This window comes from Panicum virgatum, chromosome 9N (genome assembly GCF_016808335.1).
Source record: "Panicum virgatum strain AP13 chromosome 9N, P.virgatum_v5, whole genome shotgun sequence".
NCBI lineage: Eukaryota > Viridiplantae > Streptophyta > Magnoliopsida > Poales > Poaceae > Panicum > Panicum virgatum.
In genome coordinates, this window is record NC_053153.1 from 62,650,140 (window position 1) to 62,673,859 (window position 23,720).

Below are 23,720 nucleotides of genomic sequence, written 5' to 3' on the forward strand. Positions count from 1 at the left end.
TGACATCCATCTGATGTAGATCTAAGTCATAATGAGCTACTAGCGCCATAACGATTCTGAATGAATCTTAGACACAGGGGAGAAAGTTTCATTATAATCAACCCCTTCCTTTTGTGTAAAACATTTGGCTACAAGCCTTGCTTTGAATCGTTTGACATTCCCTTTAGAATCACGTTTAGTCTTGTAGACCCATTTACAGCCTACTGGTTTGACTCCATTAGAAATATCTACCAGATCCCAAACATCATTGGAACTCATGGACTTAAGCTCTTCTCCCATGGCCTCAACCCATTTGCCAGAGTTCTCACATGATACTGCCTCTCTAAACGAGTTAGGATCATCAGCTTTCCCAATATCATACATGTTTTCACTTAAGTATGTCTCATAATCAGGGAAAACTGTCTGTTTCCTAGCCCGCTGTGATCTTCTTAATGGTTCAACAGGCTGAGGTGCTGGTTGAGGTGCAGTCTGATGCACCTCGACAGGGTTCTCAACTTCTGCATTAGGCGCCATTTGCTCAGTTTGTTGTTCGCTCGCAGGTTGAGTAGCTACTTCAACAGGCATAGCAGCGCTAGTACTCTGAACAGGATGCGTAATATGAACAGATGGTGTACTCTGAACGGAAGGAACAAACAGCGGCACTAACTGAGGTGTTACTGTTTCTTGAATCACCGGGATGGGAAGCTCGGCCCGTATTTCTTCAAGATTAATTTCCCTCCTCGTAAAGCTCCCACTGATTCCTGCATCCTCTAGGAATATAGCCTGCCTGGTCTCAACGAACTTAGTGAAACGATCAGGACAGTAGAATCGGTATCCCTTAGACTTATCAGGGTATCCGATGAAATAGCAGCTCACCGTCTTATCATCTAATTTCTTTTGCTGTGGATTAAATAACTTAGCTTCGGCTGGATAGCCCCACACACACAAATAATTAAGCGATGGTTTCTTCCCAAACCACAACTCATGAGGTGTTTTTGGCACGGATTTGGAAGGAACACGATTAAGTATGTGTGCAGCTGTTTTTAATGCTTCCATCCACAGCTCCACAGACAAAGTAGAATAACTAAGCATGCTATGTACCATGTCCATTAGTGTACGATTACGACGCTCAGCAACTCCGTTTTACTGTGGTTCGCCCGGCATACTGTACAGGGCCTTTATACCATTCTCTTCAAGATACTTAGCGAATGGTCCAGGTACTTGGCCGAATGGAGCATGTCTCCCATAATATTCACCACCTCGATCCGATCTCACTAATTTAATAGTGACATTATGCTGATTTTCCACTTTAGCCTTGAATATTTTGAATTTATCTAATGACTCAGATCGATCATGAATGGGGTAAATATAACCATAACGAAAGAAGTCATCTGTGAAAGTAATGAACGAGTCAAAACCATCAACAGACTTTACTGGGAACGTGCCACAAATATCAGTATGAATTTTTTCTAATAGGCCCGAACTCCGAGTAGCTCCTTTCTTAATTGTCTTAGCGAATTTCCCCTTAATACAATCAACGCATTGTTGATCTAATTCTGAGAGATCTAATGAATGGAGTATCTCTTCTCTTATGAGACGCTCAATTCTCCCCCTCGAAATGTGGCCCAAACGACAATGCCACAATTTCGAAGAAATCTCATCATCATGCTTACGTTTATGCGATACATCATCCACATTCATTGCAGAATAAACATTATCAAGAGAGAGCAAATAAAGATCGTATAGCAAATGACCAAGGTCCACACTTAAATTATGAAATTTAATGTTGCACACGGAGTTGCCAAACTCACAAATATGTCCCGACTTATCTAAACGCGAAACAGAAATAAGATTTCTCTTCAGACTAGGAACATAAAGAACATCATGCAAACTAAGGTTGAAGCCGCCTGGTAACTCCAAATCGAAGCTCCCAATGCCTTCAACCTTCACTTCATTGCCATTAGCCACTCTTAGGCTTCGGTCCCCCTCTCTTATAGTTCGGATCGAACTGAATACCTGCAGTGAATTGAAAATGTGCACAGTGGCACCTGAGTCAATCCACCAAGTATTAGGAGAAAAATTCACTAAGAATGATTCATCAATAAAAGATACATAATCAGTAATTGTACCTTTGTTCTTAAGCCACTCCTTAAATCCATGGCAATCCTTCTGCTCATATTTAGGTGACTTGCAGAACTTGCACAGCCTCTCATTAGAGGTCTTCTTATGTGACACGGCCTTGCTCTTATGGCCCTTAAACTTTCTCTTATGCTGTTTGCTGCTGCCAGACTCAGCCTGATGCTTAGGAGTGTTGCTCATGCTAACACGCCCAAAGCGCTCGCTTACCATGTTGACAGCAACCTTCATCCTTTCAGCTTTCTGCATTTCTTCTTCCTCAACACAGTAGCTAATGAGCTCAGCCATGCTCCAAGTCGCCTTCTGAGTGTTGTAGCTTATTTTGAAGGGACTGTACTGTACTGGCAGAGAAGTCATGATGAAGTGCACCAGAAAACCATCAGAGATAGCCATATCTAGTGTCTTCAGCTTATTTGCCATGTCGCACATGCTCATAATGTGCTCCCTGATTCCACTTTGCCCATCATACTGTGAAATCAGCATCTTCATGATCAGGGTGCTAGTATAAGTCTTGGAAGAACTCTTAAAGTTCTCCTCCACCTTGGCAAGGTATGCCTTAGCGCTCAGATCATTACCATCCTGGTCCTTATCAGGAATAGCACCACAGATGGCCGGAGTGATCGTGTTCTTAATGATCATGTTGGCCATCCTGTCTAATCTCTCCCACTTCTCAATGGCAGTACGATCACCATTGGGATCAGCGGGCTCTGCTGGCTTGTTTTGACGTAAGACGAGATCATACTCACATACAGGAATGGCAACATTAACATCTTTATACCAGCTTGGATAGATGGTGCCATTCAGGGGCTCAATGGATTTCAGGTAGCCCGTCACAGTGTTCACTGAAAATCATGAGAACAATAACTTCATTAAACTCACAATTAAGATGCGCATAAGAAGTATGAAATTAACCCTACGATGGTCTGATTAAAATCGTACATAAATTTCAATTTGCATCACCGATGGGAAAAACAAACGAAATTTATCATTAAAACTCATAATTAAATCAATGATGGTCAGAATTAATTAGAAGTGCTCTAAATAAACTTCCCGATGGTTCCATTTAAATAGAGTGCATCTTAATTGCTTATGGTGGATGATCATAATTTTCAGCGAATAAATGCAACTAAAACATGATTAAAAGTATTTACATAACTCATGGAAATTAATTAACATAATGCTGGTAATAATAAGTGCAACAGAAATAATTAAAACCTTTAAACATAACAACAATTAAAATTAAGCTTAAAACATAAGAATTAGCAAAGATAAAGGTTTTAAACGTCAAACTTGGCTCAAAACTCATTAAACAGACCGAAAAACTAAAATGGCCTGTGAACTCCCCAAACCGCACGGCCCAAATGCGCGCACTCAGCTCGGCCCAGTAGCGCGCGACCCGTTAGGCGCGCCACTGGCCCAGCTCGGCCCGTCCGCGAACCCTAATGCGGAGCAAATCTCAAACATTTGTTAAGATCGGATGGCCGAAAACTGATGTGCTTTCATATATAAGGGAATCGGTATGTCGGAGGGTGCCCTAATCTCTTCACTTTCCCTTTTCTCCTCACTCCCTGAGCAGCCGCCGCCGCCGGAGCCTTTGCTCCGCGCTGCTTCGTCATGGCGATGGTGCAGGCCGGGACCGCTGGGGTTCGGAGCCTCGGCCGCGCGCCACCTCCTCATGGGGCATCGCCTGCTGGGAGCCTCCGCACCACGTGCCCGCGTGGGCCACGGGCCCGGCAGCGTGCTGCTGGCTGCCGCGCACCGCGTGCGGGCCGAGCCGCGTTGGGCAGGCCGCTGTCGCCGCCTCACGCGCGGTGCGCGGGCCCCGCATCATGCGCCTGGTGGTGCGGCCGCCGCTGCTCCTCACGCAGCGGGCGCCCGCGCCTCGCGCCTCCTTCGCAGGTGCGCAGCGGGTTGGGACGAACCGGTTGGGCAGGGGCGCTGCGGGTCAGGACCCCGCCGCCGCCGCCGCCTGTGCGCGAATCCTCATGCGCGCGGGTCCCCGGCCGCCGGTCTTGGCCGTGCGCCGTGCAGGGCCCCTCGCCGGTGGGTGGGTGCGTGCGTACTAATCGCATGTACGACCGTCGAGGGCTCCTCACGGTGTAATTTGGCCAGACTAGTACGCGCCTGATGCGCACGGCATGGTGAAACTGAGGTAGGTAACAGGTAAGCCACTGATGCTCACCTAGGGTTAGGGTTCATCATGAGATTTGGGATTTTCTTATGCGATCTGAAATTTGACTCCCCTTCTTCTAATTGCTGACTGATGCATCTAATCTCATGAATTTGGATCTAATTTGGGGAAATTAACTTAACAGTGACATAAATTTGGGGAAAACAATAAGCAATCTTAAACCCTAACCTTAATTACTCAACTTAATCATGAAATTGTCTCAGTCTAACCATGAATTAGCATAAACATTAATGATTTGCATCTAATCCGAGACACTTAGCATTAACAGATCAAGATTAATCTTAAACTTGACCTAAACCGAATTAGATTAGATCTAATCTCGTGATCAGAAACTTAATTAACCATGATTTATATCTAATCAAGCATGATTAACACATAAAAGTCATTCTGCAGGAGCTAATTGCATCTAAACCGTGATTCAAACCTTAACTGTGCAATAAGATCTAATCTGCACAGTTCATATGCATCTTAAACCGACGAAAAATAGAGGCATAAACATGGCTTAAAGTTGACCGTGCATGACTAGGTTAAGATGGCTCCTGATACCGATTGTTAGAATTGCCAAAACTTAATATTAGTGGCACGTTACCCAAGATCTTAACATAACATAGTTCATGACAAATCAATCTAATGCGGAATAAATGGTAAACATTATACCAGCGTAGCAGCAGCCATTTATGCCTGATCCGTAGAAGAAGTGGGCGTTCTTGTCGGTGTAAGAGATGCAGCAGCGAATCGGCGTCCTTCGGGCGCCAACGGGAGTACTTGGCCTTCTAAACCCCTCCAGTGCCCTTAGCGATCAGACTAGCGGTGGCTAGGGTTTTAGATTGAGATGAATGGGTGATTAAGGTGCTAACCACGATCTTATATTTATAGGCACTGTGGGGCTGGGGCCAGCCTCTGGAAATAGGCCTAGTGGGCCTGCTGATCAGAGCCCATTAGGGTTTTATCATTAGATTTCCTTAATCACGTTTAAATAGTTTAAACGCTTCCTTAACCGTGAAGATCACAAATATTTTATTTCCAACAGCGCCACCACCCACCAGCCGCCGCTGAGTACTGTGTACTGACATCAAGTCAAAGTGTGGGGTCCCGGACGCCGCCGGCACACGAACGAGAAGAGGATTGGAGTGCCTACACGGTGCGCCCTATCGGCCTATCCACTATCCAGACAGCCTCGATCCCACTAGTGACGACTGACGATAGCCTGGCTACTGCTCACCACCTTGGTACCTGTACGTACGTAGTACTGTAGTAGTAGTTGGCTACTGCCTACTACTAGGTGCTAGTGTCACTGTGTTCTTTCTCACATCACCTCATCTCATGGTGGTCTAGGTAGCCCAAGCTTTTTGCTTGTGATTACTTTCGATCATGGTCTTCCTTTCGATCGCATCGCAAGATCACATCACCAGCACAAAAGTGCGTTTCAGGGAAGAGGGGTGCCTCGCTCGTGGTTTATCACGGCATAATTATTAATTAGCAGGCAGTCTAGTGTGATTTTTTGAGGGGCCGCCTAGTGTGATCACCAGCAAAAAGAAGCTTATTCACTCTGCTGCGTGCTCTTCCCTCTTCCATCAAGAAAGAAAAACTCCCCATGCTCTTGTCGCGTGTCAGGCATCAGCGTACTGCCACTGCCGGCGCGCCTCCCAGGTAGGTGGTGATGAACAGATTTCAGACGAACGGAGGTGAGCCGTGAACACGCGAGCTTGCCGACGCGAAGCTGTTTTGGCCGTCGTCCTCTTGGAAATGGGAGTGGCCTTGATTGATCATCGGTGGCTGCTGACGACGACCTTGATCATCGGTGGCTGCTGACGACGACCTGGTGTCCTGGTCCACTCGCTGTCGCGTCTGGAGCTCACACCCTCTCCTCTTGTCAGGCCACGATCAAGCTGCTGCGGTGGTGCCGGTGGATCAGGATCACATCAAAATCCATCGCTTGGTTCCTCAACCGCACAGCTCTTGCTGCTCACAGCTGAGAGAATCGGTCAGCGTACGTGTGTTTTGCCGTCATCAGTTTGTTAGGCACGTACTCTTCGCTGCTCATTGCCTGGCTGCTGCTGGTGGCTTGCCTGCTTGCACAGCCCTAATTTTGATCTCGTTGGTAGGAAATCGCCAAAAGCTTGCTGAGCGGGCCTCTGGGAATGTCAACAAGAGAAGGGGCAGGAAAAAAAATGTGAAGGCAGTCGAGAGGGCCCGAGCGAGATACCGTGCCAGCCGGTGGATAGGAAAGAGAGTGAGCACACTGATTGACTAAAGAGGAGGATCCAGCAGTGTTTTTCTCTCATACCAAATTAGTACCAGCTATGAGTTACTGCAAACAATCAACAGTATTCTTTTATAATAAATCAGCATCACATGCAGCCGAACGGAGCGAATCATTCAGCCAAGGGCGCGCCGCGCACGGTGGAGAAGAGAATCGCAGGGCGCAGAACATCACCAAGGCCCCAGCACAGGTTCTGCTTGGATTGGGTGCGGCGGCACCGGGTCACGGCCCCCGGGACACCAGCGAGCAAAAGGCAAAGGCAAGGCCACCCCCCGACGCACGCCACGACGTGTCTCGCGGTGACACAGCCAGAAGCTCTCCGCCTGCCGCGTGCTGGCGCCACGAGCCGACGACCACTCCGTCAGCTCGCTGGTTCACGCCGTGTCGCACGGTCACTCGACAGTGACCAATAATGCCAGCTCCGGAAGCTGCTACTGCATGGTCCCTGGCGTTCACATCAGAGCATCACATGGAAGCTGCTACTACCAACCGCTGCCCCGGTCAAACAGCATCGGCGCTTCACTCGATCGGTTCTGGAACATTAGAAACGGACCTGTTCTCGCTGCCGAGTCGAGACTCGCTCCGACCAGTGCAAGGAAGAAAAACACGCGACCGTTTTGTGTGCACGCAAGCACCATCCTTAATCCTTACTAAACCAAATGACCGCGCAGGCCATTAGCGTGTGAGCATTTTATTTGCATCCAGGCCAAAGGGAAGACACAACCACTGTTGCTATAAGGCAGCTCTCTACAAATAGTATCACTGTATATATGCAATGTCACGTTTATCTCTACAGGTTTGGCAAACGAGCCACTTAAGAGTTACGATGACCCATGACCCAACATGTTAGGGCCGCAGCAGTAGTACACATGTAAATATCCCTGGGGCGACTCTTCCCGCCTCCACAGTGAAGCCTTACCGATGTTAACTTATGCACGTATACAGTACTGGACCAGAACTAAGAAACACTTCCACTGATGCATCCAGGTTCAAGGCAGCAACTGGCGGTGGCAAGGGTGAGGGATGGGTGAATGGTGATGGTGGTGGGTATCCAAAATTAGGAAGACCACCATGGGTGGGTTTGATCAGCGACGGATGCCCAGCCGATTCCGGATGTTGTTGCTGCTGTTCCTCACCTTGCCGCTGAGCGCCGGGTTTCGGCTCCCTTGCTTTGGCAGGTCTTGCGGATCCACCATCTGTACCGTCCTCTGCTTCTTCGCTGCGATTGATTGCGTCAAACTGGGCGGTCAAGACTCATCTTTTGCAAGGTTGGGATCATAACGGATCACAATGATCAATCAAGAAACAAAGTGTTCTACACATTAGTTGTCGGGGAAAAAAAGAAACTATACACTGTTCTGGTTTAAGGCTGTCTATTGCTGTAAGAAAATTATGGTCCTGCAAAGAAGTAATTAAAATCGGAGAGAAGACATACCATTGTTGAATTCTTGGTAACCCTCTTGAAGCTTGCGCTTTGTAGCTTCGAGCTTGGCTTCCTTTGCAAGCTCTAGCTTTGCTCGAACAGAATTTTCATCGTGCCGAGGCGATGGCTGCCACACCAACAGTGAAATAGTTTAGACCAAGAGCACTTCACACATCAAACAAGAGCGAAGTTGCTCACAATGCATCGTGCTTACCTTAGGCATAGTTGGTTTCAGCCTCCTTTGGGCCACCGAGACATCCTGCTCTTGCTGCTTTGGCCTCATTTCAGAGCATTGCGTCTCCAAACGCATCATCTGAGGTCTTCCAGGACCAAATGCTGCGCTTGCCGGCTTCCCTTGTGCTCCTGGATTAGATTGTTGCTTTGTTTGCCAGTTGAATGGCTCATTCGGTTGCGATTGCTTCACAGAAGATGGGTCTAGCTTCCAATTCTGCTCTGGGTCGTACCATTGGCCCATAGGTGACTTCTTGATTGACTCTTGGTTTGGCTTATTGCACTGCCTGTGCTCGTTGACCTCACTTCTAATGTCTGCATAAAAGTTTACACGGCAGGAGTCAGATCAATGCGATGTGTAACCAAGAGCTGCTGCAGCATGCGATCGAGGAAGTGTGATTACTCACTTCCATCATCATCCATTTCATCGAAGAACTTCGAAACCAAAGCAGGTTTCCAGCACCAAGAAAGGGTCCAGATTTGTCAGAACAACTGTAACCATGCTAGATGAAGTAAAAACAACAACAGAGGTTTCAATGTCTGATACCTCAGATAGCTGGATCGAAGTGCACGGTGTCGCAAACAGGGCAGCCTCGTCCATTGGAGGGGAAGGCAGACCCCCTTCTTCCTGATCCAGGCAAGAAGCATCCACTGATTGCGGTGTGTGATCTGTAAATTGTTTCAGCAAAGACCATATTGACCAAGAGCAGAACAGGAAGAACGGGGCAGTGAAAAGAACATTGATCTTGCATTCTTTACCTACAATGGGACCTCCATCATTAACCCACTCATTAACCTTAGCCTTCCAACCCCTACAATTTCCAGTGGAGCATATATAACATCAAACATGAGAATACTAGAAAGCTGCACAGGAGCACACTAGCACCTGAAATGATGGCCAGGCCATATGAAGAAATAGACACAGTTAGCATGGAAAAGCACAAGCAGCTTACTCAATGAGCGATCGGACGAGTTGCCGAATCTGCTTTGAGGCATGCTTTCTCAGCGGTTTCACCGCCATTCCAATCTCAGTAGCCTATATGATCAATCGAGACATATGAACAAAGAAAGAACGGATAGTTGATGAAGCACATGCGGCGGCAGTTTCATCACGGCTCACCATGATGGCCTGCACCGTGAATTCCAGCTGGCGCAGCCTCTGAAGCAGCTCGAGCAACTCGGCCTCCGACTGCAAGAGAGTATAACGCACAGCAAAGCAAAATCAACAGAGTCGATCAGAAAAGGCTAATGCCAACATCAGGAAGTAAGTAGAAGAACCGGCGTTGCCGCGGTGGCCGATGGGGACGCAAGGAGCAAGGGAGGACCTTTTCTTGGGCATTAGAGAGAGCAGCCTTGACGCGGAACGCCTCGGCGATGATGGCGTCATCGCTGTGGTTCGGTGGCGCGGCGCCGCCGTCGTCGGTGACGACCTCAGCGCGGTCGGAGCTGCAGAGGCTGGGCGCCGGCTGGCCCGTGGTAGGGAGCCACGGCGCCTCCGGCGGCGGAAGGGCGATAAGCGCGGTGTAGAGACGCTCGGCGATGGCGTCGCGGCGCGCGCGGAGGGCGTCGGGGTGGTCGGCGGCGGCGAGCCGGATGGCGGCGTCGATGGCGTCGAAGATGCTCGCCCGCGCGCCGCTGAAGAAGCCCCGCCAGTAGTCCAGCGACGGCGGCGGCGCCATCCGAGCCAAGATCGGCCGCCGCCGATCAAATCTAAGCTGCTCTCCCCTTTCTTCAAAATTGCAGTCAATCAATGTTGGTTTCTTTTTTTAGTCTCGGAATTTAATGCTAGGCGTTTTCTTGATCTCGCGGTTCCAGGTCCAATCCAACGGAACCGCGAGACGTTAGTGCCGCAACCGGGCGATCGATCCGTCGAGGGAAGGGAGCTCGCGCCGTCGCGCGGCTTCTTTTCTTGGGCAGCGCGATCTGTCTCTCTTGGTAACGGCGCCGCTGTATCTGTCTGCCTGTCTACGCCAAGCTGTGGGGGGAGAACCGGAGGAGAGAGCTAGAGGCGGAGGTGGAGGTGGAGGAGGGCGACGATGGAGAGCGATAGGGACGGGACGGGGCGGTGCGGGGTGGGGGTGGGCCGGCGAGGCGGATCGCGATGGCGACGGTGAGTGGGAATGCGAATGGAATGGATGCCGCAATCCAATCCAATCCAATCCGGATTCCGGGGGATTTCCCCCCACGATGCGATGCGATTCGATGCGAACGAGAAAAGGGAGGAAAATTCCCGAGGCAACATCGATTCGTGGCCGAGGTCCAGCCAATTTTAGTACTATCAGGCAAGCCCGCATAATACTTGGGCTGACGGAAGCCCACACAATACTCGTCTGCTCTAAAGTGGCCAGCCCAGTTCGACAAGATAGGCCGGCCCATGGATTGTAGGTCGGCCTTTTTGCTATACCTGTAAAAAACATGAGAGAGAGAGACAGATCCGTGTTATTTCACCAGTCAGTCTGAGGCCCAACGCAACCAAACGGCGCCCATCATCACATTATTCTAAGTGTTTTTAGTTCTTTTTTTTTATGAAACGCAATACAAAAAATATTCAACTTGGATCCCATTTTCATCCCTGGTGTATTTTAGGTTTTGCCTAGTCTTGTCTTGTGTTTTCCTTCGTATCTGGAGGTGTATGATGTGTGCGTGTTTCGTGAAGACGGGAAATGATGCGGAACAAGTGGAGCAGTTGCCCTGTTCAGCACAGAGGCTCGGTTTCAGATTACGGCGTGGAGCGAGCACGAACAGTCAGTAGACTTTACCGTACAAACGGTGAATAATCCCGTTTGTAACAACTCTCAGAGGGAGAATCATGCATAGGTTATTTCCTTGGGAACAACCCAAGAACGAACACGATGTTTGGAGAGGAGAGGAGAGAAGCGTACGTGGAGTGCATGCAGAGGAACACACGAGGCAGGCAGCAGGCAGCAGGCAGTGCGTCGTCAGGCCGGGGCGCTGGCATGATTGTGTTCTGGGGTGTCTCCAGACTCCAGAGAGATCTTGGACCAGGCATTCATCGTTCCTTGGGCCACACGGTCGACATTGCTGCCATCCATCCACGCATCAAGTTATATATAGGAGTATATCCACAACGAATTATAAAGATTTAATTCCTGCGAATTAAAAGATGCTCCGCTGTACCTCATGAATGCCTGGATCAGGTTCGGATGGATGATCCATCGATCGGCCGATGAATGAGTTGCAGCTCCTGCTCCTCCCAGATTGATTACTATGTCTGCTTAGCTTATCAGTTAATTAACCAGTAATATTTTTCTCTCACATTAAATCAGCACCAGCCACCAGCCAGTCAGCAGTATTTTTTTTTATAGCCAAGTGAACAGAGTTTTGTGGCTGCTGACTTGAGGATGTGGGCATAGGGGAACAGAGCTTGAGCTTGGATTCTTTTTTATTAAAGAGACTTGGAACCGAGCTGTCCCCGTATGCCCATATAGCTCTCGAATGCTTGGGTATCAGGTACAGCACCGCGCAAATCTCTCCTGCAGAATTGCAGGACCAGCAGAGAGGAGAGAAGCTACGTTCTGGACTACATACGGGCGGCGCTGTAACGTCATCGTACGTTCTGGGCCCCCGGCCAGCAGGGGTGTATGTTTAGCTGCCGTGTTCGCGATGGCGGCACATCCCGAAGGAAGGGGCGACCTGCACAGCACGCATTTGGCATTCCCATATCCACACACACATACACACAGACACAGCGTACGTACCGATTCCTCCGTCCATCCATGGCGATCGAGGTCGAGCGAGACGAGTTCCTTTTTCCGAGCCATGATGGTGTCGTCCCGGCCCGGTGGGCGCGCGGCGCAGCCGGCTGCATCATTGGCGCTCCACGCTCTGAGATTAAAAAAGGCGAGAGAGGACACGGCCGGCCGATGGGTGCGCGCGGTGGTTAAGTGTTAATTAATCACCGATCGACCGGTGCGCGCAGTACATCATTAGCTAGCTAGGGGTCTAGCTTAGGGCACCCCCGTCATGCATGTCATGGTGCCCTTACTTTCGTCTCAAGGCATGCTCTATATGGAGTCAGCTGGTGATGACTGCACTGTTACTGAAAAGGAGCACTGACACGCCACCGCGCTGCAGTTGCAGCAGCCAGCGGCAACGATGGCGAGTGTTGCAAATAATTCATGGGTTGCTCCCCTCACGCAGCTCCTCTTTTTTTTTTCTTTCTACTCAAAGTGGAAATTGCACCCTTTTGGTAAGCCAATTTCCTGCAGCTACCTAGCAGCTAGGATTAGGATGTCAGTTGAGGTTAAAAAAGGTAATTAAAGCCTAGAAATTCCACATAGATTTTTCGGCCGGCAGTGCAAGAAGCCCGATGAATATTCAGGTAGTGGGAGAGGTACGGTTCTCGATCTGCGTTCTGCTAGTCCCAGAGCGAATCTTTATATTGGCTGTGTGTTTAGTTCCTCTCAAAAACACTGTAGCACTGTTGAAAAAACACTGTAGTATACTATAACATTTTTCGTTTGTTTGTGGTAGATATTGTCCTACCATGACCTAACTAAGCTCAAAAGATTCGTCTCGCAACGTACATCAAAACTATACAATTACTTTTTTTATTTAACTATATTTAGTACTTCATGCATGAGTCATTTGCTACATTTAATGTTTCGATGTGATGGAGATGTGATGGAAAGTTTGGTTTTTGTGGGGGGGTTTTTGGATCTAAACGGGGCCATTATGGGAGTTGAGTAAAAAGTAGTTACCCTTTATATATCAGGTCGGAGGTAGTACTAACAACCGTACGCGACAAAGGGAGATGACAAAGAGCACAAGAAACAGCTCGAACAACCTCGGCGTCTGTAGCATTAGCATGTGCTGTGCCGCGTCACGGTTAGCATGGGCCTCTCCTCGCCGGTAATGGCGCGGAATAATCAGCGCGACACCCCACAACAGTCGACACGGAACGTGCGAGTATTCATACGCTGCTTCCTTCTTGTATAGGCTGCTCATCCACCGGGTTTGGTAGGTTGGTGAGCTGCTCGAGCCAATATATATAATGGCCTCTAGCCCTCTATCATCACTCCAGGGGCGTCCCTACTAGGATAATAACGAGCAACCGCAGGGGGTTCCGCGCAAAACGCCGCAACGGTCTGTAACGGACTGCCGCCGTCAACCGCCCCCTTCCCGCCACCAGCGGGCGGCGCGATCTGCCGTGGCGCGTAGCCGGCGGCCGCGATCGGTCGTCGTTGGAGGGCGACCGCCCGCCAGGTGGGGACCGCCTGCGCCGGGATAAGCGGCACGCCGGCACCGGCCTGCTGGCTGCTGCCGGGACCCGCCCGCCCCGGTCGCCGCGTGGGATCCCCGACCAGGGATCCTCTACGGCGCTCCTCTCCTTCGACTCCCTCCGTCGCCGTGGCCCCGGGACGCGGACGGAGACGCGCGGCGGATCGGGTCGGGGCCGGCCGGCCGGCCGCAGAGTGGGTCGCCGCATCGGATGTACGTGGGCCCAGTTGCTTTTTACCGTGTCTGCATGGTGACCGGTGTGCTCGGTTCCGCGTACCCGCTAGCCGCTAGGGCTAGCTGGCAGCTCATAGCTGTGGCCGAAAGGTTTCCATTTCCTGCGTGTTACTGCGTGACTATACGTCAATAAACAGGACAATGCATCCGTGTATTTGTCCTGCCTGAAGGTTTGCCAGCGGTTGAACGCAAGCGTCAAGCTCTCTTGGGTTGAAGAGGTTTAATACGCGGCGAATTGAAAGCAACACACGTTTTAATTGCACTATTTGAAATATAAACAGATGCTAATAAAAATTGGAGAATGGCTGAACCTCCATAAAACTAAAGCGTCGTTCAAATTAACTCCGTATCCATACCTAGCAATAGTATAGCAAGAACATCATATTTGGGGAAAAAGTAAATAGCAAATGTTGTAGTTGAGAATAACCTTTCACGCCTCTCTAAACCCATTTCTAGTTTAGGATCGGAATTCTTAACATTCACACTCAACTCAACGGTGCTATGTCATCGACTTTTGTGACTATATGAAGTTGCATATTGATTTTTCATTTCAAAACAGTCAATTTGAGCTATATTTATCCCCTATCTAATATGGTGATTTTGATCGTGTGGATAAATCTGAAAATATAGCGATCTAAGGTGATTTAAATTCTTGCTCTTGTAGTAAGGCAATAGTGCATATGTATGCTACATACGTTTCTTGTACATCTTAGTTTCTTGTACATCTTATAGGGGAAGCAGGGTGGGTGGCCAATGAAGCACCTTCTCACCTTCTTCGGTACTTAAATGCTTGAAATCTTCATGGCTAACGATGAAGCTTCTGTTCATTGAGGGAAAAAAAAGAAAATTCACTTCATAATCATTTCTAGAAAATGTTATATTAAGAATTCATAGAGTGGTATACATATTTCCAATTAATATAGACAAACTTGGTCCTTTTGTCCATTCTATTTTGTATGTGTCAAAAAATACACAAAAGGAGTAAAAAAGGATAAATTCAAGGGGAGGTAACACATCTCCCTCCCTCCGTCAAAATACACATACTTCTCTCTCATAAAATACAAGTTATTCTAGAAATTCTAATACAAATTAATAAAAAAGGTATGATCGTGTTTACCTCTATTTATTACCTATATTTGGCAGCAATTAAATCTTATATGCATATGCACTTTCTAAATAGAATAAAATAATTTATTTTTAGATAAATTTTGAATAGACTGATTTTTTGGATGTAGGGAGTACTCATCAACTTCAATTATAAAATCATCACAACTTAACATTGGTTAGTGCTCACTGGAAACTTGTACGATCACCACATAATTAGTACAGGGATATCACGAGTGTCAGTGTTACGAAGCGGAAGCTCATAATATTTTGGAGCTTTAGTATGAAATAAAGTAAAGTAAAACGCATATAACATATAAAAGCGAGAATATAAGCTTTTTTTTGTACCCATGGACCTGCCTTGTGAACCAGGAAACAACAAAGAAAGATGCACGTTGTGCAGTGTGGCCCTAGCAAAGAAGAGATGCGCGATGCCACGGGACCGAGATTGCCATTCAAGGCCATGTTGGGTTTAGGCGTGAAAATGTTTTCATGAGAGAGAAACGATGTTTTGACCACTAATTAAGAGTATTAAATAAAGTCTAATTATAAAATTATCTCAACAACTATGGTACTATAGCAGTTACTCTAACTAATAAGGCATTTGACCGTACGATTAGTGAATAATTGAGCACGGCCACTGTAGCATTACTGTAGCCAATTATGATGAAACTTGAATCATTAGATTCGTCTCGAAAAATTACACTCATCACTGAAAAGGTTTTACAAATAGAATTCATTTAGTACTCATGCGGACATTTGTCTTTTTGTGAAATTGAGATTTGACTCCTAACAAATATGGCACAAAGATGCCACCCGCCCTCCCCTGCTCCCACAGCCAGCCTAGCTCCCCTACCAGAGTGAGAGAGAGAGAAGAGAGAGGAGAGAGAGAGCGCGAGGCGCGAGGCGCGAGCACCGAGCACCGAGCAGAACCCGCGCAGAAAAGCAACTACCTCTCCTCCTCCCACGCTGGCCCGCACCGCCCTCGCCCCCGCAAGATCCCCAATCCCGCCGCAGGTTTCTCGCCGGAGCGACCACCATTGCTGCGCGCAGAGCTGCCGATTCCGCGGCCGGCAGTTTCTCTCCATGCTGCTGCCGTGAGGTCCTTCGACTCGATTCGAGCTCTGTTGGCTGGAGGAGGGCGGCCGAGCCGCGGCCAAGGCGCGCTCATCGCGAGAGGGTTAGTTACTTCTCGGTATCAAACTATCAATCATCGTCCCTTTCGCTCCGCGGATTTTGGCGTGCCTTTTGTTGGGCTTGGCGATCTGTTTGGTGCACGCACTCGTTGCTCAGGGAGCGGAAAGTTTGGATCTTTTCGCTCTGTTCGTTGGTAGTGTGTTGAGTTTCTTCCCGTCCTCTGTTCACCATCGGGACGCTCTGCTCGACCTCCCGCTATGTTCTTCTCGTCCTGTGCTCGCATTTCCGTGGAGCGGTTGGGTTGGTTAGTCCTGGGACTCGGAGATGTGAAATAAAATGGGATGCCGTGTGGAGTCCGAATTAGCTCGGTGATACAGCTGGAGTGCATTTGTTTATGCTCTTGAAGTCTTGATGGGCCCCTGCACAGCCTGCAAGTTGCAATACTCGCACTCTGGGGGCTAGTAGGAGTAACCTAAAATAAACTCCGTATGTTCTCATTTTAAGTATTGTTTGGTCTAAGATACGATCTTATCTTTGGGTCTACGCCAATAATTGTTCTGGCGTACTAGAGAGGGAAAATGGTCGTACTGGCTTCATTTCGCTTGCTGATAGAGGTTTTTTTGTTGAGAAAACAACAACAACAACAAGAAGAAAAGCTCAAGGGGATGCCAAATCAAGGGTAGTTCCAATGACTTGTTATGCACATATACTCTAGTGTAGTGTACTGCTATTTCTTTCAAAGCTAAGGTCCTTACAACTGAAGCAGCCACTGTGTGTAATTTCATCTACCTGTACGTTTGATATACCCCCGTGTAGCTTCAGATGGCATTCTTGATTTGGTAATTTATTTGACTTTCTGCATGTGGAGTAAATGAGGTAGGAACGGGAAATTCTGATCTTCTGTGTCCCTAGATGCCGTTCCCCTGCTTTCAGCCACCTCTCTAGCAGTCTGGTTCTGTCCCAAGCACTTGCTGTTTTCCTAACAAACAACGGTGGCCCACTCCCAACTGTAAAGCACAAATGCTTTTCTTATTCACTGTTAAAGTTGCATTCTTGCCGTCCTCTAACTGTCCTTTTTGTGGATTTCAAGAAAGCCATGTCAAAAGTGGCTGGTTTCACTCTGGTCTTGATTTCATCTTAGTACTGAAATTTGCTGTTAAGGGTTTCTGTAGACAGTATGGGAGGCTTATGGATCGATGCAGCAACCCTTTTTCCAATCACCTGCAGGCTGCAATCATTCATGCTCCAAATATTTGCTGCTAGATGATCAACCTTTTTTGACTTCTTTTTGTGAGTGCTTAATATCTTTTCATTTTTCTTTTGGTGCTAATTGTTAAAAAGGCGTTGGGACATTACAGATTTTTTCCTGATTAAATTTGACCTTTTGTTTCCTGGTTTCTTTGTTATCTCAATAATAAGCTCGTTTTAAGTTTATTTTATTGCAGTGACATGCTAAAAACAATTAGGCCATCCCTATTTTATTGCTCATCCAGCCTGTATCCACCCACCTTTACATTCTTGGATTCCATTGTGCTAGTTTTGCTGTTCGGTCTTTATTCTTTTCTTTTTGGCATGCTTTTGAGGAAACAAATCATTAAACGACATGTTTATCCGCATGACATGTATACAGAATATATTGTGAATTACACGGTAACAATGCTTTGTTTCGTGGATCAGGATTGCGACGTAATTCATAGATGACGAAGGCTGCAACTCTTTATGGGGCCAAGACACAGACTGAGACCCTACGGCCAGGGCCATTACGCCCAGCAAATATCATCAGAAATAAATTTCCTACCTACAAGAATGGTTCAAATGGTATAGTGATCAAACTGGCTGATGGTCCAGAAATGCCACCTCTCAAGGAGATTGTTGCAAAGGAGACTGCAGATCTACTTGATCGTCGTCAGCGCCTCTCTGTCCGTGAACTTGCGATGAAGTTTGAGAAGGGTCTCAACACTGCCACACTGTTGTCCAATGAGGTTCAGACCCTTACATTTCAGTGCATCATGTTCCAGTTATTTAAATTAATTCAATAACATGTACCTGTTTTCATGCTTCTGTGATTATACAAACATGTAGTGCGTTGGCTGATGTTTTCCATGATTAGTGCAGTGTGCCAATAACTGTAAGCCTGGCCAAACATATAACACAAAATGTTTTGCTTGACTTTCACAAACTGACAGGTTAAATGGAGACAAGTAGCTTTGCTGGAGAGGGATATCCTTTTGAAGAATCTTAAGAGTGTATTAGAGTCACTGAGAGGTCGGGTGACAGGCAAAACTAAGGATGAAATCGAGGAGTCTATATCTATGGTTGGTTTCTTCATATCCTTTGCCAAATGACTTTTTATTAGCTTTGTGTTTCCCCTTGACATGATTAATATCTAATAGCATATCTTCATAAAAGTATAGTATTATACATTTCTTTAAAAAAGTACTCCACATTGCCTAGTTTATCGTGTAATGGTATTTCCTCTATTCTATTGAATTACTTTCATCTAGATACTTCCAGCAACATGCTGACGTGGTGCTCCTATTTCATTTTGATACTTGATTTGGGGTGTACTGTTCTGAAGGTGGAGATCCTTGCAGTTCAGCTCTCCAAAAGAGAAGCCGAGTTGCTTCAGCAAAAAGAAGAGGTCACGAAATTAGCAAAATCATTAAAGCAGGTGTGTTCCACATTGTTGTATAACTTATCTAAATGTGAGTGATAATAATTTCAGGAATTGAAATCTATTTACTTGAAATATTCCAAAGTTCTTACTGTCATGATTCATTCATATTGCACCATTTATAGTTCCCCACCGACATGTTTATCTCCAAGTTTGCTGTTTTGTAGCCATTTCTATTCAAGAGCTGCCGCAAAAAAAATGAATCTTATTGTAATCCTAATCCTTAATTTCACCTAACTTAATGCAATTTAAAGTGGTTCAGCAATCATATATTTACTATGCAAGCATAGCACAGACTACCTTATGTGGGATCTGATTTTCTGCTCATTTTAAACATTGTGTTTTGGCATTCGTTTCTCTCAGCATAAAAAGCATACAAGCATTATGGGTTTAGCTACCACTACTACTCTTTCATGTTATTATTTGTTTACATGTGTGAGAGTGAGAGTTTGCTCGTTTTTAATCTTGCTCATAGGCTTCTGAAGATGCAAAGAGAATTGTTGAAGAAGAAAGAGCTAATGCTCATACAGAGATAGAAAGTGCTAAGAATGCTGTCCAAAGAGTTCAGCAAGCAGTTCAGGAGCACGAGAAGATGTCCCAAAGTACCGGGAAGCAAGTATGTGGATAAACTTGGAAATTTTTCGTAACCATTCCTTGCTACAAGCTAATGCATAACTTGATTTTCTGCCTCTAGTTTAAGTGAAGTTTCAATACAGTTGTTGATACATCTTGTCTTGTATTACCGATATGTTATTCCTTACTAATTGCTTTATCTACATAAAACAGTATGATCAGTTCTGAAGATTTGCTTATCTCTCTGGACAATTGCATGCATCATTCTGAAATTTAGTTACATGAAAGTTGATTTCAGCACATCTGTACAGGTTGGGATAACCTGGAAGATAATTCCCATAGTTTCAATTCATCATGTATGGCTGTATTATTAGCTATAGTGGACTTAGAACATGCATTTCCATTTGCCTTTTCTATTCTTATTCAAATCCCTAGTGTCATGCTCTTATTCAGAACTTTCAGAAGCTATTCCCTTTGTATATACATGTGTTCATTCAGAGGTTTTCATCATTTCAAATTTATATATGATTTATTTTAATTCAATTTTCAACTATGAACGTGTATGTGACATCTATTTGCTGTTTGGAAGGACATGGAGGAACTAAGGAAAGAAGTTAGAGAAGCTCGGAGGATCAAAATGTTGCATCAGCCCAGCAAGGTAGGGATGATCATACTTACTGTAGAATTCTGTAAATCAATTGGGGTTCGTATACTCTTTTCATCAATTTGATCACATGATACATTTTTTGTTCTCTAGGCAATGGATCTGGAAAATGAAATACGAATTTTACGTAAGACATTTGCTGAGAAGTCCACAGATTGTGTTAATCTTTTGAAAGAGGTATCTTTACAAATGCTGGCTTCAGTTATATCCGCATATATTTCATATTTAAGGATGAAAGTTGAAATCATACAACATTTTGTCAGTTGTATTGTGTAATGTACTGGAAATTATTTAGTATAACACGAATGGGTGCAAAGGCACCATATTGTTCAGATGCATGATGCATACATACCACTTCTTTTATTCAGCGTGGGCTATGGTTCTGCTGTTATGTCTGTGTGCCTTAGTGCCTACCAACCTCAAACCTCTTCTATTTTCAACATCTGAAATATTTTCAGTGGTTGATCTTTTCCCGGGTAGAATATAAACCTGTGTTACATTACTGATTTCAATATATGTTTTTGGCAGTTGGAACTGCATAAAAGGTTAAAGGAAAGTGACACCCCATCATTTGATTTGGAGGGTCTCCAATGCTTAGGTTCAGTGCTACGTATAGTTGCTCTAAGTGGTACTCACATGGATTTGTCAAATATTTCAATCCAGTGGTTCCGCATACACCCAAAAGAAAGCAACAAAGAGATCATTTCAGGTGGAATCAATGCTCTGTCTCTGTCTCTCTCTCATCTTCACATTAAATTCAGAGTGCCAGTGCTTTTGACATCTTTTGTGATTGTACCTCTTTAGGTGCCACAAGACCAGTATATGCCCTAGAGCCACATGACGTTGGACGCTATTTGCAAGCTGAAATCGATGTTGGTGGTGAAATTGCCGTAGCAAAGACAGCTGGGCCTGTAGACCCTGGTTTGTTTGACTGAACATACTTGGCAAGGAATATTATCTGTATGTCTCGGTTATTGCATGACGTATTATGTTTATTATTGCTAGCAGATGCTGGATTGGTGGAATATGTGGAGACACTCGTAAGGAAACCTGAAACTGAGTTCAATGTATGATCACCATCCTTTGCCACTTTATGGCATTTCTTTTGCACATATGCCATGTTGGGGTTGCAATTTTTTGAAATCTGTATTCCTATTTATCAGATAAGTAGTCCGTACCATCATAACCAGTATATTAGCTTAAAGTTTTTTTTTTCAAAAAAAATCTGCACATGTACTACTCTTAAGCATGTACTCTCTTAATTTGAATAACACTGCTGGTAACCTAGCCATACATCAAATCTCATCATTGCAACTATTAGCCATACATCAAATCCCATACATCAACCTTGAATGGGTGTTTTTACTTCTTAGGTGCCTCTTGTTTTGTATATCATGACAGGTTGTTGTGCTTCAATTGAACGGCATTGAGCAGCCAAAAGAGTCAGTTCATGTTCTCAATGTCGGAAGGCTGCGAATGAGGCTTACTAAAGGGAAGTCAGTAGTTGCCAAGGAATTCTATTCCTCATCAATGCAGGTATGGTACAGTACATGAGTAACATTATATCAAATCTTCTCTTCTGGGTTTAGATGGTGACTGCAAAAGGATTGTGCTATGTATCGATGCATGCATCTATTATGGCTAAAAGCATGCCTGCCTTTTAAGGTTTAATACAAAGGTTTTCAAGGTTGTTACTGGCAGTTCAGTTGGTTGGAACATATAGTACTCATGGTTCACGAGTGCCCTGCATCTATAGTAGTCATGTTTTGCTTATAAGGATTAGTTGGTATTGGCATATTATTGCTGTTGTTCAATACTGCTACCAGTCCAAGTCGAGAAGTGAGAAGCTTCTGCTGCCCTTAAAAACCTTGCTTTTGTTACAGTTATGTGGTGTTAGAGGTGGTGGCGAAGCAGCCTCGCAGGCAATGTTTTGGCAACCCAGCAACGACCTCAGCTTGGTGCTGGCCTTCGAGACCGCTCGGGAACGCAACACAGCCATAATGCTTGCTCGGCGATTCGCCATAGATTGCAATGTATGTGCCATCGCCGAGCACTATGCCATATGTTCTTGGTCTTATACTGCTGCTACAGTTTTCCTTACCTTGGTGGAAATGGTTGCAGATCATCCTTGCTGGGCCAGGCGACAAAACTCCCTGGTGAAAGGAACCTGTAGTGCTCCGCGGATCCAACGGTTCCTGTCGGCCCGCGACCTGCGCAGTGATGTACATTTGCGTGCACAGCGTGTTTGCACCAGTTCCTCTAGTTTTCTCGTTCAGTCTGGGCTGTTCTGCTCTTCCTCGTGCTGTAGGTTTCAGAAAGAAGGCGCCGCGCGCACAGTTTTAACCGCCTTGGCGCCGTCTTTCTATCTCACTGTGCTGTGTTTTTTCAGTTGCGAGCGTTGTGATCTGTTGCTAGCAGCTGCAACAGTAATCTGTGCTTGACGCGGTACACGTCTAATTGTGTTCGACATAGGGGACATATGTTAGTGCTGATGTTGAAGCAATGATAGGTAATGTGTATGGGACCAAAGGTTCCCCACCCGCCTTGGTTGTGAGCCCAAATACCGGCCTGCGGGTCTATGTCTTCTCCAATGATACAATCTGCACGATCAGATTTGAAAATGCAATTGTAGTCTATGTGTAACTCTAATTTCTATGGTTGGAATGGTAGATCTCGTCTAATTTTAAAATGTGAAGGGAACCATCCGATGTAAGTACGGTTTTCGGTAATTTTAAAATGTGAAGTATCCTTATTTCTTAATTGTCCTACAAACTATCTAGCCTAAAGTTACCCCGGTATAGAATTTATATACGCTAAGCATTGCTGTGGTCGCTTGACTTTTTTTTTAGTATCTGTACTCGGAGTTCCACTTCCATCTGGAAAATAAGGAGCAAGTTCTTTTACTTTTACAAATGGCGAAACGTGGCCACGGTCACGCCAGGAACTGGCAACGGTTCTAGGAGCACGCGGAGGTGCCCGGTTCAGCAACGCAAGCTGGTCCCCTCGCTTCACCAGCGAGAAGCTCCGGCCTCCATGGAGAGAAAGAAACCTTCATCACAATTCACAAATGGAATGGATCGAGGGGGAAACGCAAAAGCTACCAGTACTAGCTAGTCGATCAAACAATTTTCTGGCGCTCGGATCGGCCGTATCTATCTTTGACGAAGCTCCTCCGTCCAGGAATGTGGGGAGCGAGCGCTTCGATGCCCTCGGGAGAGCTAGCGACGCACGGCGTGTAACGAGCGTGACGTGAGTACGTGACGCAGATGGATATATAGGGGGTCGAGGTCGACGACCGGCGCGCGCGTGGACTGTGACCCAGGCGGAGGAGTCCTGTTCCTGCCTCGCGGTTTGTCTATTAATTTGTCTCCTCGCAGCTGGGTCGCCGACTCGCCGGCGCCGCACGGCACGATTCGTATCTCCCAGCCAGTCACATCCGTCCGGACTCCACCGTTTGAAGACGCCCGACATGCTTGGGTGAGGCAAGGCAAGGCAAGTCGAGACGGCCGGCGAAAGGTCCGCCGCGGCCGTCGACCGCCCGGGCAGCCGTTTCCTGAACACGATTCAGCAAGAATGCGTGATCCACCTTCTTTGGAAAAGTTCGCAAAAGGTGTAGTACTTTAGAGCATCTTCGGTACTTCCCAATAAACATCTCTTGTGTCATATAGACACATAGTAATACAGTACCATTTTTAAAAGTTGTGGGCACGTGCTGTTATATAGTGCCAAAAGAAAAAGACGAACTTGTGTCATATTTGTGATAACTAATTCATCCTTTTCGCAACTCGCATTCACATATATATGGTCCGCTATTTCTAAAAATTCCTGTGTGGCAACGTATATAGTTGTTCGAGATCTTAAAAGTGAACT

At 46.3% G+C, this 23,720-nt stretch overlaps 2 protein-coding genes across 4 annotated transcripts; one reads left to right on the forward strand and one right to left on the reverse strand.

Annotated features, from left to right (window-relative positions):
* Nucleotides 1–7,263: 7,263 nt before the first annotated feature.
* LOC120691593 (probable mediator of RNA polymerase II transcription subunit 26b) lies at nucleotides 7,264–10,297 on the reverse strand. The gene is made up of 9 exons (XM_039974694.1): nucleotides 9,549–10,297; nucleotides 9,344–9,412; nucleotides 9,177–9,259; nucleotides 8,983–9,035; nucleotides 8,771–8,892; nucleotides 8,631–8,658; nucleotides 8,207–8,538; nucleotides 8,005–8,119; nucleotides 7,264–7,788 (listed from the first exon to the last, which is right to left on the reverse strand). Exons 1-9 carry the CDS (start codon nucleotides 9,900–9,902, stop codon nucleotides 7,655–7,657), a joined length of 1,290 nt encoding a protein of 429 aa, XP_039830628.1. The 5' UTR covers nucleotides 9,903–10,297; the 3' UTR covers nucleotides 7,264–7,654.
* Nucleotides 10,298–15,635: 5,338 nt separating this feature from the next.
* On the forward strand, nucleotides 15,636–22,493 carry LOC120691135 (stomatal closure-related actin-binding protein 1-like). 3 transcript variants are annotated; one of them, XM_039974118.1, is made up of 13 exons: nucleotides 15,636–15,982; nucleotides 17,617–17,921; nucleotides 18,126–18,254; nucleotides 18,518–18,610; nucleotides 19,089–19,229; nucleotides 19,776–19,844; nucleotides 19,944–20,027; nucleotides 20,379–20,559; nucleotides 20,655–20,771; nucleotides 20,859–20,917; nucleotides 21,252–21,386; nucleotides 21,734–21,883; nucleotides 21,972–22,493. In XM_039974118.1, the coding sequence occupies exons 2-13, from the start codon at nucleotides 17,637–17,639 to the stop codon at nucleotides 22,008–22,010; spliced, it is 1,482 nt and encodes a 493-aa protein (XP_039830052.1). In that variant the 5' UTR covers nucleotides 15,636–15,982; nucleotides 17,617–17,636; the 3' UTR covers nucleotides 22,011–22,493. The 3 variants fall into 3 exon arrangements, with proteins under 3 accessions (XP_039830052.1, XP_039830053.1, XP_039830054.1); XM_039974119.1 differs by having other exon boundaries at nucleotides 15,671–15,997; XM_039974120.1 differs by lacking the exon at nucleotides 15,636–15,982 and adding an exon at nucleotides 16,597–17,229.
* Nucleotides 22,494–23,720: the final 1,227 nt, after the last annotated feature.

Bases quoted from the DNA above. Each gene is read 5' to 3' on its own strand.
- LOC120691593 (XM_039974694.1), bottom strand. From the start codon at position 9,902: ATGGCGCCGCCGCCGTCGCTGGACTACTGGCGGGGCTTCTTCAGCGGC. The intron at 9,260-9,343 runs GTGAGCCGTGAT...TTGATCATATAG, and splicing joins TCACGGTGCAGGCCATCATG to GCTACTGAGATTGGAATGGC. The intron at 7,789-8,004 runs GTATGTCTTCTC...AATCAATCGCAG, and splicing joins TTACCAAGAATTCAACAATG to CGAAGAAGCAGAGGACGGTA.
- LOC120691135 (XM_039974118.1), top strand. From the start codon at position 17,637: ATGACGAAGGCTGCAACTCTTTATGGGGCCAAGACACAGACTGAGACC. The intron at 20,560-20,654 runs GTGGAATCAATG...GTACCTCTTTAG, and splicing joins CAACAAAGAGATCATTTCAG to GTGCCACAAGACCAGTATAT. The intron at 21,884-21,971 runs GTATGTGCCATC...AAATGGTTGCAG, and splicing joins GATTCGCCATAGATTGCAAT to ATCATCCTTGCTGGGCCAGG.